Source organism: Xylocopa sonorina, chromosome 12 (assembly GCF_050948175.1).
Source record: "Xylocopa sonorina isolate GNS202 chromosome 12, iyXylSono1_principal, whole genome shotgun sequence".
In the NCBI taxonomy this organism is placed as follows: domain Eukaryota; kingdom Metazoa; phylum Arthropoda; class Insecta; order Hymenoptera; family Apidae; genus Xylocopa; species Xylocopa sonorina.
In genome coordinates this window covers 8,454,745-8,468,186 of record NC_135204.1, presented here as the reverse complement: position 1 = coordinate 8,468,186, position 13,442 = coordinate 8,454,745, and the positions used below count along the sequence as shown (strand labels likewise).

Here is a 13,442-nt window from a genome sequence, read left to right as displayed (position 1 = left end):
ACTCGCTCGTTAGCGTGATTTTACGGTTCGCGAAGTCGCCATCTCGAAGGGGACGCGCGTGATCCTCGAATCCGTCACGGAGCCAATTTGCCTGCCCGTTTCGAACCCGCTTGCTATGCGAGCCTCAGGATTATTTACCGTCTAACCTCTTCCACGAATTAATAAGTCAAATTGGGATGTTTATAATAATCGGCTGGGGGATTTGTATAAGGTTACGAGGTTGTTACGTCTAACAGTACAGAGTGAAACTATGAACGCTTCCAACCTGTTGCCTCGAACACTTTCAAGCACATGAGAACTATATAATATCCTATGCGTATTCGCAAATTCCATGGTAAACATTTAAACCAGTGTTCGCGTAAAGTTCGCCGAAGCAGACAGCAATGGCGGCCCCGAAAACATCCACGGAATACGCAGAGGAACGATACGTCAGCGGGACGTGGAAAAACTCGTTCGCGAACAGGCTCAGTCGGTCAGTTAGGCCGTGTAACCCGGCGTATCGTGGCAGACGGCCCATTGACGTTTTTACTTAGCCGGTTGATTTGTTATTCGGGCTGGCGCGGCGTTGCGACAAGTAGAAACCGCCGCGGACCGGTCTGGCCCGCGGCCCTCGTGTCACCTGCCGTCTGGGCTGCAAAGAAGATATTAAATCGGCCCGCGTCGCTCAGGGAGCATGTTAATTAGACGCGCGTGAGTCGTCGCCTCCTTTTCGATCCGCTCTCGACTTACTGGCCGCCACGATTTCAAGAGGACACAGGCGTGGAACGATGGATGCAACGTGGGGAGGCACAGTCGTGGGAAAACGTCTGTCGAAACGATCGATACCAGGGTTATCTTGTTAATTGAGCTCGATTTGTTCATCTGTCACTCGTATTACCAATATTTAGTACAGCAATGCACTGCTTTGGACAAGGAAGATCAAGTATCACCACAAAAGTAACTATCCAAGTACTTGTATGGAAGTCTTGGGATACTGCGACGGACAGTGCTCGCGATTAGATGTTTATTAGCATTCTACGGATCGCGTAAGCAACGGATGACACAACAGAAGAGGGAGAAGAACGAAGATGTGTACGAGTTCGATTTGTAGCGGCACGATCGAGCGTAAGATCGTAAGAGGCGTCGTAACGGCGCTGCTTTCTTCGCGCTCGACGACATTTACGTACCAAAGGAACCGTCGAGCCTCTTCCGGCACGCTCCCTGGCGGCCAGCCGGTATGCAAAGTCGCGGTCCGCGCTCCTTTTTGTCGGTCTCCTTTTGGCTGACGCGCATACGCCGCAGGTCGAAAGTTCGTGCGACCGTGCCCGATTATTTTCAACCCGGAACGGAGCCTGGCTTTAGAATTCCCTGACGCGTCTTGTCAGACGGGGCCCTATCTTCTGCATCTACTCCATAGAGGGCCGTGGATCGAGCCTATCGATCGCATCGCGATCGACCACGGACTCGATCCGCAACGCCGGTTCGATCGTGTACGCGAATTGTTCGCGACGAGAACTATCAGTGTCGAACAGGAGAAAATACGATCGAAACGATTAGGATTACTTTCTAATTGGCGACATTTTCTAAAGTCACTCTTTCGCTGCGCGCAGTCTCAAGGCGCAGACTCGACACGCTCGTTGGAACAACGTGTATACCCGGCGTACTAATTTCACGGTGACATAACACGTTAAAATTGATAAGGAAAATGTCACATGCGCCGGACACGTGAACTTTTCCGTTTAACATTTCTTGCGACGAATTAGCATGCATCGTGCACGCGTGCCGCGGCTCGTAACACGGCCATTTTCCCTATTTCGCGCTTGCACGCGCATGCAAATGTAACAAGATGCATACTGCGCGCGCGTGTGTCCGCTGTTGTTCTTGGGATTAGAAGCGACCCTCGAATACCTAAGTCGCCTGGACAGTGTCGTCGATATCAGCGAAACACCAACCTCGTACCTATCCGTAACCCTCTAAACAGAACCGACTATCCTTGCCCACTTTCGCGCGTCCGTCCGCAGCACCGTCGAGTTACACGACGAGCGATACCAAAAACAGGCTGGCCCCAAGGTAAAGGTGCTACATTGCGCGGTGTAAAACGTTCGAGTCGGACCGAAATCGAATCTAAAATGGACCGTGGCAGCTGTACGAACGCGAATTACACCGTGGCGAGTGCCATTTCGCAACCGACCCTCGTCCCCCCCCTGGCAGGATATTTCGGAAGTGACCTTCGGCCAGGAACAACCGGTCGCGTCGTCAGATACGCCTTAAGCCATATACGGATTGGCCACGGTGGCGCTAATAGGAAGTGTATCCTTGCCAGGTGATCCGTACGCGGCCTCCGCGGGCAGTTCCTCTGAAAAAATGCTGCCATCTAGGGGAGTCCTAAGGACCGCGTTCGCTGGCTCCGCTCTGCGTGTCCTCCACCGTGGCCGACGGAATCGCCCGCGATCCGTAAAATTAGTCACGCGGTCAGCGCCGTGTGAAGGACGGCTTCGATGACTCGTACGCGCGTTGTTTATGACCATTTTTTTTATACCCTTTTTACTCGCTTCTCCTTTTTTTCTCTTACACAAATATGTCGATTGGATCGTAGTTTTTATTTTAGAAAGCAACGTTACGTGGCGCTCGCTGTTGGGGTTATTGGTGATAGACTTGAGGCTTCCTTGCGTACGCTACATGTTTCTTTCTGTTCGTTTTTATCGAGAGAGATTAGCGGTAATTGACACAGGGATCGTTGAAAGTAATTTCCATGCGATCAGAGACAACGTTGAGGCGAGAACGGGGGTAAAGTGTTTGAGAAAACAGCGTCGCGCATATTTGTTTGGAGTGGCGTGTTACGCGAGCAGAGACGTGGCAGGCGCGCTGGAAAGGCGCGACGAAGCGCTCTTTAACGAGCGTAAAAATTACTGGCACATAAATTCATACTGCGGTTTATATACCTGGTAGCTAAAAGTCGCACCGACGGCCGCGCTGAAACTACCGCGCGAGCTTAGACATTATTGCACCGTGACTGGTAAAACGTGTACATAATATTCCTCTTTTATCAACATCAAATTCTCTCACAGGCTCGTACGTTCACGCGAGACGCGTAATGTGTCACAGTTTGCGCGAGCAAATTTTTAACTGACACGTGTCCATTAAGAAGAGTTAACATTGAGTTAACACCCTTGTTTACCAATTTAAGCGAAGAAAAAAAGATTCATCCGCCTGCGAAAGTAGCCTTGATTAGATCTCGGAAGAAACTCCATACCGGAACTGGCTCCGTTTCAAGGCTCCTCTTGGGGACTCGAGAAAAAGCGCGTTTGTTACATTAATGCTCGCATCAGGGGCAAGAAGCAGGCCGCGCTCATTACGCTGCGCCAAGTTACGCGTCTCCCGGCTATTAAGTATCCCTTACAGGGGGCAAAAACAATCCCCGCGAGTTCTGCGCGGCGTGGACGCCGCTGAGGCATCGGAGGATCATTTGGAGCCACGCGCGAGCGTCTGGTAAAAAAAAGTATCGCTCGAATTCGTTGGGAAACCCCGTGTCGCGGCGCCACCGTAGCCTGTCATGGCGTCCCTTAATACTCTAGATCTCCACCTTCGCGAAAAACGCGCGTTCTGCTTAACAGAGAAGGACTCGATAAATTTTGCGACGATTAAAGGTCCCTGTGGAAGACTGAGGACGAAGGAAGAGACGGACGAAAACGAGAAAAGGGCTCTGGTTTCTCGCGATCAGTGCCCTTCGATTAACCGACTTTATGTTAAGAAACTTCTCGCATTTCGCTCGATTAATGGACACACGGATAGGCGGGTTACCTTCGCGGGCAGCACCGTCGAATCGAAATAAATGCAGCGTAACGGAAGGGCGAGGAGGGGGTGAACGTTCGTCAGGACGGAGGAGCGATAATTGGCACTCGCTTTAAGGCTCCTCGCGGCCAAGTCGAGTGCCATTATAACCCGCGAACCCTCCGTGCATCGCGACAAATGAGGCGAAACGTCGGCGAGTCGCTCGACGTAGCCGGGGGAAGCCTCAGCCCCTGGTCGGCTCCTTTGGTGGGCCTGACTTCGCAACGAGCAATCAGAAAAATCCTTCGCCTTCGACTATTTTATTCAATCATAATTAGTTCCATCAGCTGGTGGACGTAGGTTAGTTAGCTTCTAACGAGGGCTTAATTGCAGGTCGTTTATGCCCCTGCCCCAGAAATTGGCATTCCTCGATGAAACGTAGTCGTAGGAATACTTGAAAGCGAATGCTTTCTTAATCGCTGCCAGGAGAACTGAATACCTTTTGCTCGATGCTACCAGCTTAGATGGTGCATTGGTTCGAGCACTGTAGCACTCCTTTGTAATCTCTGCTCTAGATGCTTCTTGCGGCGTTGCACAGGGGGGAGTCGATGTTGCGCGCGTTGTTTCTCGAATGCACAATCGTGTTGTCGAAGATATTTATGCGGTAATTGCTGATTCGCGGCAGACGAATGATCCCCTCGATCGAACCCCTCGGAGCGGTTTCGAGCTGACCGCGCAAGACGGCGCGGACGATATTGCCGCTGCATGACGACGATCGAAGTCAGCGATCCATGGACCAGTGCCGATATTACGAACAGTTTTGCAGCATCAAGGCCGCCTCCTTACCCGAGATCTTGTCTCTCACGATGACTCACGCCTAGGCTGGCTGCTGCCTCGCCGTGGCTCCCCTGCCCTCCTCTTTCTCTCTCGCGCGAGGACCGCGAGGAGCACACGGGATGAAGGGACCACGACGGGTAAATGCAGGCCGCGGGATTCGACCTGGCGGGAGAAAGAGAGAGAGAGGGAAGAAAGTGAGAGCTGGCCAGAGCTTACACGTTTAACATAGTTTATAGACACATCGTGCACCGACCGTAGATCCCCTAACGCGGCTGGATCGATTACGAAACGTTGCGGACCCAGCCAGGAAGACGCCTTCGCGATTTGATGAAAAATTTGATCGAGTCGAAGCTTCTTTGGACCCTCATAGACGCGTACGAGATAGCTCAGATGCTTTTACTTTGATAAAAAAAATGCAGCATCGAGGATAGCAAACAGCGTCCATTATAGAACCTGTAGGAATGCTTGATTCCAATTTGGGGATCACATGCATTCATAGAAGCTTGGATACTCGGTTGGGACAGGTGAACTCGCCCCTAATGAACGACCACACTCCACGCAACTTGGCCCATGTAGATAAAGAGGTCGCCCATCGATGATAAAGCTCACAGCACAGAGAAACTTTCCCAACGCGAAGCTGCGCGATGCTAATCCACCCACAGCGGATCGCTTCTCACTGAAAAATGATAGTAGAATTTAATTAAGAACGTCAGTTCAGATTTTCGCTGTCGGTAAACAAGGCTGCCGCATGATCGTCCGACTTGCGATTACGCGGAGAGGTGAAAGTCGCGATTAGCGTGTCTCCAGGCGCTCTCTACGTCGACTTGTACTAATCGAGACGCGGATTTAGCGATGGCATCGTGGGCGAAGACATTATCCTTCAAACTTTGACTCCTCCTGCCGATTTTCGTGAATCGTACCCGTCGAGGACGTTTCACTTTCACGAGAGCATCTCTCTGCGTCGCGTTACCCATGATCGGAAGGCCTCGCGATGGTGTCGACTGGCGAACGACCCGTCGCGAGGGCTACGCGGACCTTTAATGTGCGATTTAATTTCATGACTATATCGGACGAGACGTATTTGGGCCTGGTGGCGAGTAATTGAGGGGAGAGGAAGCCGCGGCTTCGATTCTCTTGGCGGGCGAGAGATCGAGGCGCTTGGGTCGCGGCAAAAAGGTGGGAATGCGCGCGGGCAGCCTTCGACCGGCGAAATTTCGACCAACGCATGCGACAGCGGCGCGCAGAATTCACGGGACGAGACGAGGAGATCTCTATGTTACGACGGGCGAAACGTCTCGCGGACGCGTGGCCTCGCATACGAATGCGTGTTTGCCCGCGGATCCGAGGGGTGCGCTTTAAACGGGGGCCCGTTTAACAGATTATGTTGTATGGGACCAGTTCCAATTCCTCTGGCTCCTTTTATTCACCGCGTCAGCTTTGCGCACCCCCCTTCATTTCCATAGAAATGGCACCTCGCGTAATGCAAATGCAATATGGGAGCGGCGGTATCTGGACTGTTTGGTCACTGTATCGTATTCGAAACGAATAATTTTATACGAAATCGCGCGGTTCCTCCTTATTAAGGAAGTTAATTGAGTTAGGTCTCGTATTGTCGTTGATCTGGATGGTTGCTTGGAAAATTAACCGCTCGATTCTGAACGCGAGCAAGTCCACACGGTTGCGCTCAAAGAATCATATCTCGAGTGACGCAACGGCCAGGGTACACCTCCGCTAATCCAATTTACCGTCGCGATTTCCTCGTCTCATTAGATACTATCAAGCGCTGCATTACCATAAAACCTCCAGCGGGTAGGAGGCGGGTGAGAAAAAATTCCGTCGCGCGAGATTGCAGAAACAGCCAGCGAGCGATTCGTTCGAAAGTGTGTTCAGCGAGGCCCGCGTTCGAGACAGTGGACAAGGTGTCAGATGATAATGCACGTGCACACCCCCTCGAACGAACGATCAGAAAAGTCGTCGAGACGTGTCGAGTCCGCGAGGAAGCCATCAGAGTCGCGCGCGTTCGAATCGCTTTCTACAGAGGCGCTGCTGGCTCTCTCTCTCTAAGTCCAATGGCGACGGCCTTGCGAGTCGGACAACCGGATACGCGTTCGCAGGCATCGTGGGCAGCCTTGTCGCGACGCGAGCGTCGGAAAACACCTGCGTATCGACGGCCTAGAGCAGTAGACAATCCTTTACGTCGGCGACCTTCCGCGAACCGTTGCGAAACCGACTGCACCGCGCGTAACTGCAACCGCCATCGAGATGCATGGGATGTCCTCTCGATTCCGCGTTCATACCATCGAATCTACCAACAGTATTGTCTCTGAACCACTAGATCGTTCGATTGGCGATAAAGTATCCTGTTCGCGGATGAAATCTTGCGTCACGCCCGGAAATGGTCCCTGTAAATCACAGAATTTAATCAACATCGAGAGACAAGGTGGTCCCCGCGTTTTCGATCGAATAAAAGTGGTCTCACTGTGAGAAAGATTTTCTTTCTTGGATGTATCGGGACGTCCGATGGTTTCTCGTTCTATTAGGGTGGGAATTTATGGAGGGTGCGCATCAGGGTGCACCTTATTGGCCCCATTCGTTCTTTCACTGTTTGATATTTACTCCTGGCGGGAGATGGGACTGTAGGAGCGACGCTGAGGGACGGGAACATGTGTAGCGGCTTGCAGGAGATGCAGGATAGACGCATCGTCGTATGGGATCTTGTATCTTACGGTGTTGAATAGCGATCGAGTGGAAAGAGTGTTAGATTGATGCGTTCTTGGTCTGCGGATGCGAGATTACTTCTTTGGATATTGTCAGAGCGCATGCTTGAAGGAAGTAGTATAAGAATTAGTGGAAGAAGGACGTTTCTCAATCGAGACTTTAATTTTGTAAACTTTGTACTAGAAGAATGGTTTAAATTACTGTTGTATGTAAAGTAATGCTACTCGATTGGTTAAACTATTGTGAATAAATTTTTAATACTGTTTTTCTATAGATGTTCCGTTTTCATTCCTTTTCCTGTCGCATACCCCACAGAAAGAAAGAATGGTCAGCTAATTAGTACAATTCGAAGTATGTATTATATCTGAGAAAATAAAACACCTGGTATTTATATTTATCTCTAACAAGAATAATACATGATTAAACAACGTGCATTGCTGAATCATTGCATTGAACGCGTACATTAAAGTTAACGCGATACAATTATAATTAATCAAGGTAGATACATTTTATAGTATTAGAACTCGTACAGATACATATTTGAAAATCCCTCTCTATCTCTGTCTTTTTCTTCTTATCTACCTCTCTCTTTTCATCAGTTCATTTTAGACCCGTGGCGCCATCTCTGCGAAAAGTGCTCAAACTGTTCGCACATCGTTATCGATAGCAAAGTGGACCACTGAAAGACGCGTGGCGCCATCTCTGTGAAAAGTGCTCAAACTGATCGCGCGCGATTATCGACAGCAAAGTAAACCTCTGAAAGACTGGTGGCGCCATCTCTTGCAAAAGTGCTGAACTAAATGCTCGACCAGTTTCAGCACTTCTGCAAGAGATGGCGCCACAAGTCTTTCAGAGGTCTACTTTGCTGTCGATAACGATTTGCGATCCATTCCAGCACTGTTTGAGTAGATGGTACCACGAGCCAAACATTTGAAAATTCGAAACGTAGCGCGAACATAGAGAAACATTTACAAAAGCACTAGAATTCGTAATTAACGTATATAATTAACGTGTACAACTTAGAATAGAGAATAACAAAGGTTCGAATATTTTATAAAGTAACGATTAATTAAAACTGTTTATATTAAAAACAAAAGAAACGTACATACAGTGTATCTTACAGTAACGAGACAAGTATCGCGGTGGTCGCCGCGAAATTTAACATACGTACAATATATACAATCGTTTTTCGTTTCGTTGAAGTACAGGAGAACAGGTAGAGATCAATACTGTCGCCTACGCGGACGGGAATAATTTGTTCATCGGCACGCGGCTGAAGATATCGTTGCTGATCTTGGTGAAAACCAATCCGAATGTCTCCTCGTACGGTCCTTGGAGTTCTTTGAAGAGCAGATCGGAATTCTCATTGATGAAACGATTCATTTGTTCCCCTGTGAAACAGAAAACGATCGAAAATTCATGAAAAACCTCGAACACGTTCGTTCTTACATATAATGATGAAACGATTGGAAGCTATTTGCGTTTAATTATCTGGAACAAAGAAGAATAACGAAGGAAGAGCATCGAACAAAGTCATGGCTCTTGTAACGAATCAAGGCTGTCGCGTGGAAGAATAGAAGATTATCTACGAATTTCCATTTACGGTTGGCAGTGACTAACCCGGCTAATCAGGATGGATGCTAATCTTCTAAACGGTCAATGTTACTGGAACCGCTTAGACGTGTCACGCGATGAATTATTCCTGTTTCATTTCAAACAGAAACCTCGTCAGATAACAAAGATTAGATTTACCTCTCGACGAGGTGAATACCAATCGTCCATATTAGTGGACGCTTACTAAATCACGAGCTCCCTCCTAATTAACGCATAATCGCATAATTTCGCTTGTAAATAACAAATCGCGTCGCATCAGAGGAATATGAATCATGAAAATCGTTCGTTCGATTTTCTAACGCATCTTCTAACCCATTTCAAGGTAACCAAATTGTTTCAAGATCAGCCTCAATTACCCAAAATGTTGTCTCCGTTGAACAGATTGTCGAACTGCAGGTTCACGTGTTTAGGATTGAATTTCACCAAGTATTTCTTCACTTTCAGATAAGTCTCTCCGTCCTTCTGGTACCTCTCGCAGTAGATCTCGCTGCGTGTCTTCAGATCGTCTGAAACAATCGAAACAGTCATCGTCTAGTCACTATCGTGGCCATTGGGGAGTGAACGAAGAAAAGTGGTCGAGAGAAGAGCGAAAAATTGGTGTCTGAATAGAAGAGTGTCGCAGAACCTGACAATATTGATCTACGAATGATATGTTGCATGGGTTTCGAAACGATTCGATGGGAGTAATGATCGAATGGCACGCGAGTAGATGTATTTACACATGGTGATGTTGGATCTTCCAGTCCCCGTGACAGGCAGAAGCAGCACTTTCCCGTCGACTTTGTAGTCAGCGACGAAATCCACTTGAGGATTGTACGCATCGGACGCCATCAAACACTTGTCCCAGTCGATGCTGAAAATGTACAATCATTCTTAGATCAGTGATGGCTCTTGGCTAAAATTAGCAGAACTGTTACATAGTTTTATGCAGACATTTTTGTATCTTTTTCATAAGCATTGCTACTCGAGGATCATGTGTTGTACAAGTGTAAAGAAATGTAGAGGATAAAATGAAATAATAAATTGCTGAGTACAGGATATTTGTCAGAATGATTCTTAGTTGACACTGGGTTATGGAAAATTTTCAAAGGTTCAATCGAAGGTTCCACGCGTCCATATTTGGGAGGACCTCGAACAGATGCTATAAAGTCTTTTCGTGTACGATTGCGCAACGTTTAATAGTCGTATTTATCACATTAATTTTAGTTACGAACTGGTTAAGAAATCTATTTAACATCTCGAACGATTCTTCGATCGTAGCTACTATAAAAAGATAGATGATTTTTTTTTAATAGAGAAAGGATAGAGCGAGGAAATCGAACTTACTGATAGTTCTCTATCTTGAGATTCTTCGTGAGACCGTGCAATTTAATGTTTCGATACTCTTGCCTCAAACTGACGGATCCTTGAGACTCCCCGATTCTTACACTGTCCACTGCCAATGGTTCAATGGGCAGGATCTTGAAGCTCTTCAAGCCTGCGAAAATATTCATTCTCTTCTTGAGAAATCACGGAAGAATAGAGCAAAGAATTAACAGTAAATTAATATTTTATTCAAAGTAGTTTGCAATAGAGAGACTCGACAATTTTCTCGCTATACCAGAATTTCAAATCTATCGCTATTCTATCGCTGAACACGCATTCCCTTGACATTTGTGTCTAAGAATTTAGCTAGAGAAAGGAGATCGAACCGACACAATAAGAGACACTTCCAACTACCATTCGCGTCTCTTCTTCATCGATAATTTATTTTTAAAAAATATTAAACTCCAATTTGCATTGTGGTAAATATTCTCTGTACGCAAAAACAAAAGACGCGTCTTTTACGTAACTGAAAAAAAATGGCAGAAACTGAAAAGTAATAATTAGTCGAAGAAGAAAAAAAAGATCCTGCGCGCGGTCTCAGAAAAACCTGGAAATATTCAAAGATGGAATTACGCGTTCTTATTACGCACAGGAAACAGGTAGGTGACAAGCTTTTCCTGTCACGGTTATGAAAATGTGTTTTACGCATTCCGATTCGTTCGTGTAGCAGATTTCATAATTCGGAAGGAAACGAATCCTTTCGACGAATGGAGAGGCAAAGGGTCGATCGACACGGTCAAGGAGAGCCTCTGAGAATTGCCAGACGTGATTAACTCGGTGAAACTGATGCTAGTCTCGAAGAAACTCGGCGTGCGTTGCTCTGGTGAAATCAACGCGCGATTTCTGCACATTCCTCCACTTGGAGATCGTGGAAAAGGGAACAGATGAACGTTTCAGAGTTTACGTTTCATTCAAATTGATTAGAAGATTGTTTTTCTTGAAGAATTAAAAAAAAAATAGTATTTCTAGCGATTTTTTTCACTTAATGAATTTTTGGTCGATAAAAAAGCAACAGATATAACGAAAAAGCTGTGAAACATACGCGTATCAGAGACTGGCCTTGAATATCCTGAATAAACGAGAAACATGCGCAGTGAACGCAATAATTATTCGCAATTTACGCTTGGTTAATAATGAGAAACTAAATAAACGGAGAACAATGCTCACCGCCGGCTAGTGAAACGATGGCATCTTTGGCGGCTTCCGCTACGCAGCTGTCGTACTGGTCAGTCGGTTGGGACGCGTCGCATATCCTCCAGTTGCTCGCTAAGTAAAGAAAATTAGAAAAGTAAGTCGATCGAATTTTCGAGGAATGAAGAAAAGCGGAAAAATGTCGCACTGAACGGTTACGCAAGCACCGGTCACCGCGTCGCAGTGGATCCAATAAAGTGCAGCACCGGTTGCGAACTCGAACCGAATTCACTTTCTCTTTCGCAGCGTGCACGCGTCTCCTCTAATGGATCTCCTATTGATCGATCAATGAGAGACGGATCGTTCTCATTAGCGATTTAAAAACGAACGCGAAAGAGATTTTTACAGCGACCACGTGGACCTCGATTTCAACTTTTTTCTACGGCTGTTGAATCCACCAACGTATACGTGTGACGTGTATTTTTCTGCTTTCATGGATACAGTAAAGAATTTTTTTGAAGCTCTATAGTATTCTGTAGTTAAGTCTGTGGAAGGGAGTTGTTTCTTCTGTTGGAAGAAAGATGGAAGCCATGCGAGGTCTAGTTCAGTAGAAAGGGATGGTATTGGATGGACGCGATTGGTCATTGATGCCTCGAGAGGAAAGTAAAATGATTCCAAAATTACTTTTGCACCGTTTTCTTCATTGGAGAAGAGATATTGGAAATAGGAAGTGTGGAAAGCCATGTAGGACTCTTTCGAATTTCAGTAGAAGAAGCTGTCTTTGGATTATAGAAAAAACTATCTGAATTACTAAATAGCAATCTTCTTGTCACAGAAAAAAGACAAGAATCCAAGTAAGCTTTATTTCAGTGTTATGCTTAATTCAGCATCTCCTTACCAATTCTACAAAAAGCAAAGAAATGCTTCCTTAAACTAATTTCGAACAAAGTCTAACTGTCTAAAAATTAAGATGCTCTCGAAGAATCAACGACCAAAGATGATCGAATAATAAGAAGATACACCAGAGTTACTTACGCGGGTCTACAGCGGTGGTACACGCCACGACTATGGCCGCAACGAACAACCCCAATAGCGACATCTTCCACTAATTTACCGATCGTCCAGTTCACGAACAGGTCCGCGACAAGTGTTTTCGTCGACCAGGTGGAAATTTCTTCGGACAGTTGACTCTGAACTGAAAGAAACGATCATGGATGCAGTGTATTTAAGCGGCGCGACCGCCCCACCACTCGCCTGGCCGTGTACGCGTGTCTCTTCCCGCGAGATTATGCGAAAAAGAAGAAAAAGGATTCTTACAACTAATATATCAAACGTGTGGACAAGCGGACACGAGCTTCCAACACGAGCTTCGAGATGACTCATTAATCGCGAGCGGTGACGAGGACGTCGATGGAAAATCTCTGGAGTCCTCGTTCCTCCTTAGACGCTCCTAAGGAGGACTCCGTCTTTTTCCACGTTTCTTTCCACCCTCGCGCTTTTCCTCCTCGGTCCATTCGATCACCATTCTTACTTCCTCGACACGTTTATAACATCCTCTGATTAATATCGGTCTGCTATCCATCTAAATTCTTCTATTTCTTATCGATGTAGCTGTTATAATTTTTTGTCGTGCTGTAAAAACGATGTTAGTTTCAAAGACATGTTTTTTTAGGACTTTTTTATTGGTTTCCGGTATGTTATACCTTTCTTCTTGTTTGCTTCATTTTTCTATTCAGCGGATCTCAGTTGTTTAACGTACGTTATCGGAGTATCTTCGCTCTCCTGGTTTTCTCAAATTTGCTAAAAAAATTTAATTCCTTTTTTAAAAACTATTTTGTATACCTGCGTGGTTCTTCCAGTTATTTGTTTGATTTGTTGCTCGCGTTTAAGTGAACAACCCGTTTCAAAGAAGCCCTGAGACGGCCGTGTCCTTTGTGATTCCACGCCTCCGCCTCGTTTTATTGACTTCGTTAATTACTTTGCTAATTTACGTCCGCAAATTGCAGCCACAGAGAACAGAACGTTGT

General features: G+C 46.5%; 1 protein-coding gene across 1 annotated transcript; it reads right to left on the bottom strand.

The window, feature by feature from the left end:
- Window positions 1-8,526: 8,526 nt before the first annotated feature.
- On the bottom strand, window positions 8,527-12,606 carry Jhbp-1 (take-out-like carrier protein). Its single transcript, XM_076905592.1, has 6 exons — window positions 12,451-12,606; window positions 11,452-11,550; window positions 10,246-10,396; window positions 9,639-9,772; window positions 9,276-9,425; window positions 8,527-8,696 (listed from the first exon to the last, which is right to left on the bottom strand). The coding sequence occupies exons 1-6, from the start codon at window positions 12,512-12,514 to the stop codon at window positions 8,542-8,544; spliced, it is 753 nt and encodes a 250-aa protein (XP_076761707.1). The 5' UTR covers window positions 12,515-12,606; the 3' UTR covers window positions 8,527-8,541.
- Between the last annotated feature and the right edge of the window lie 836 nt (window positions 12,607-13,442).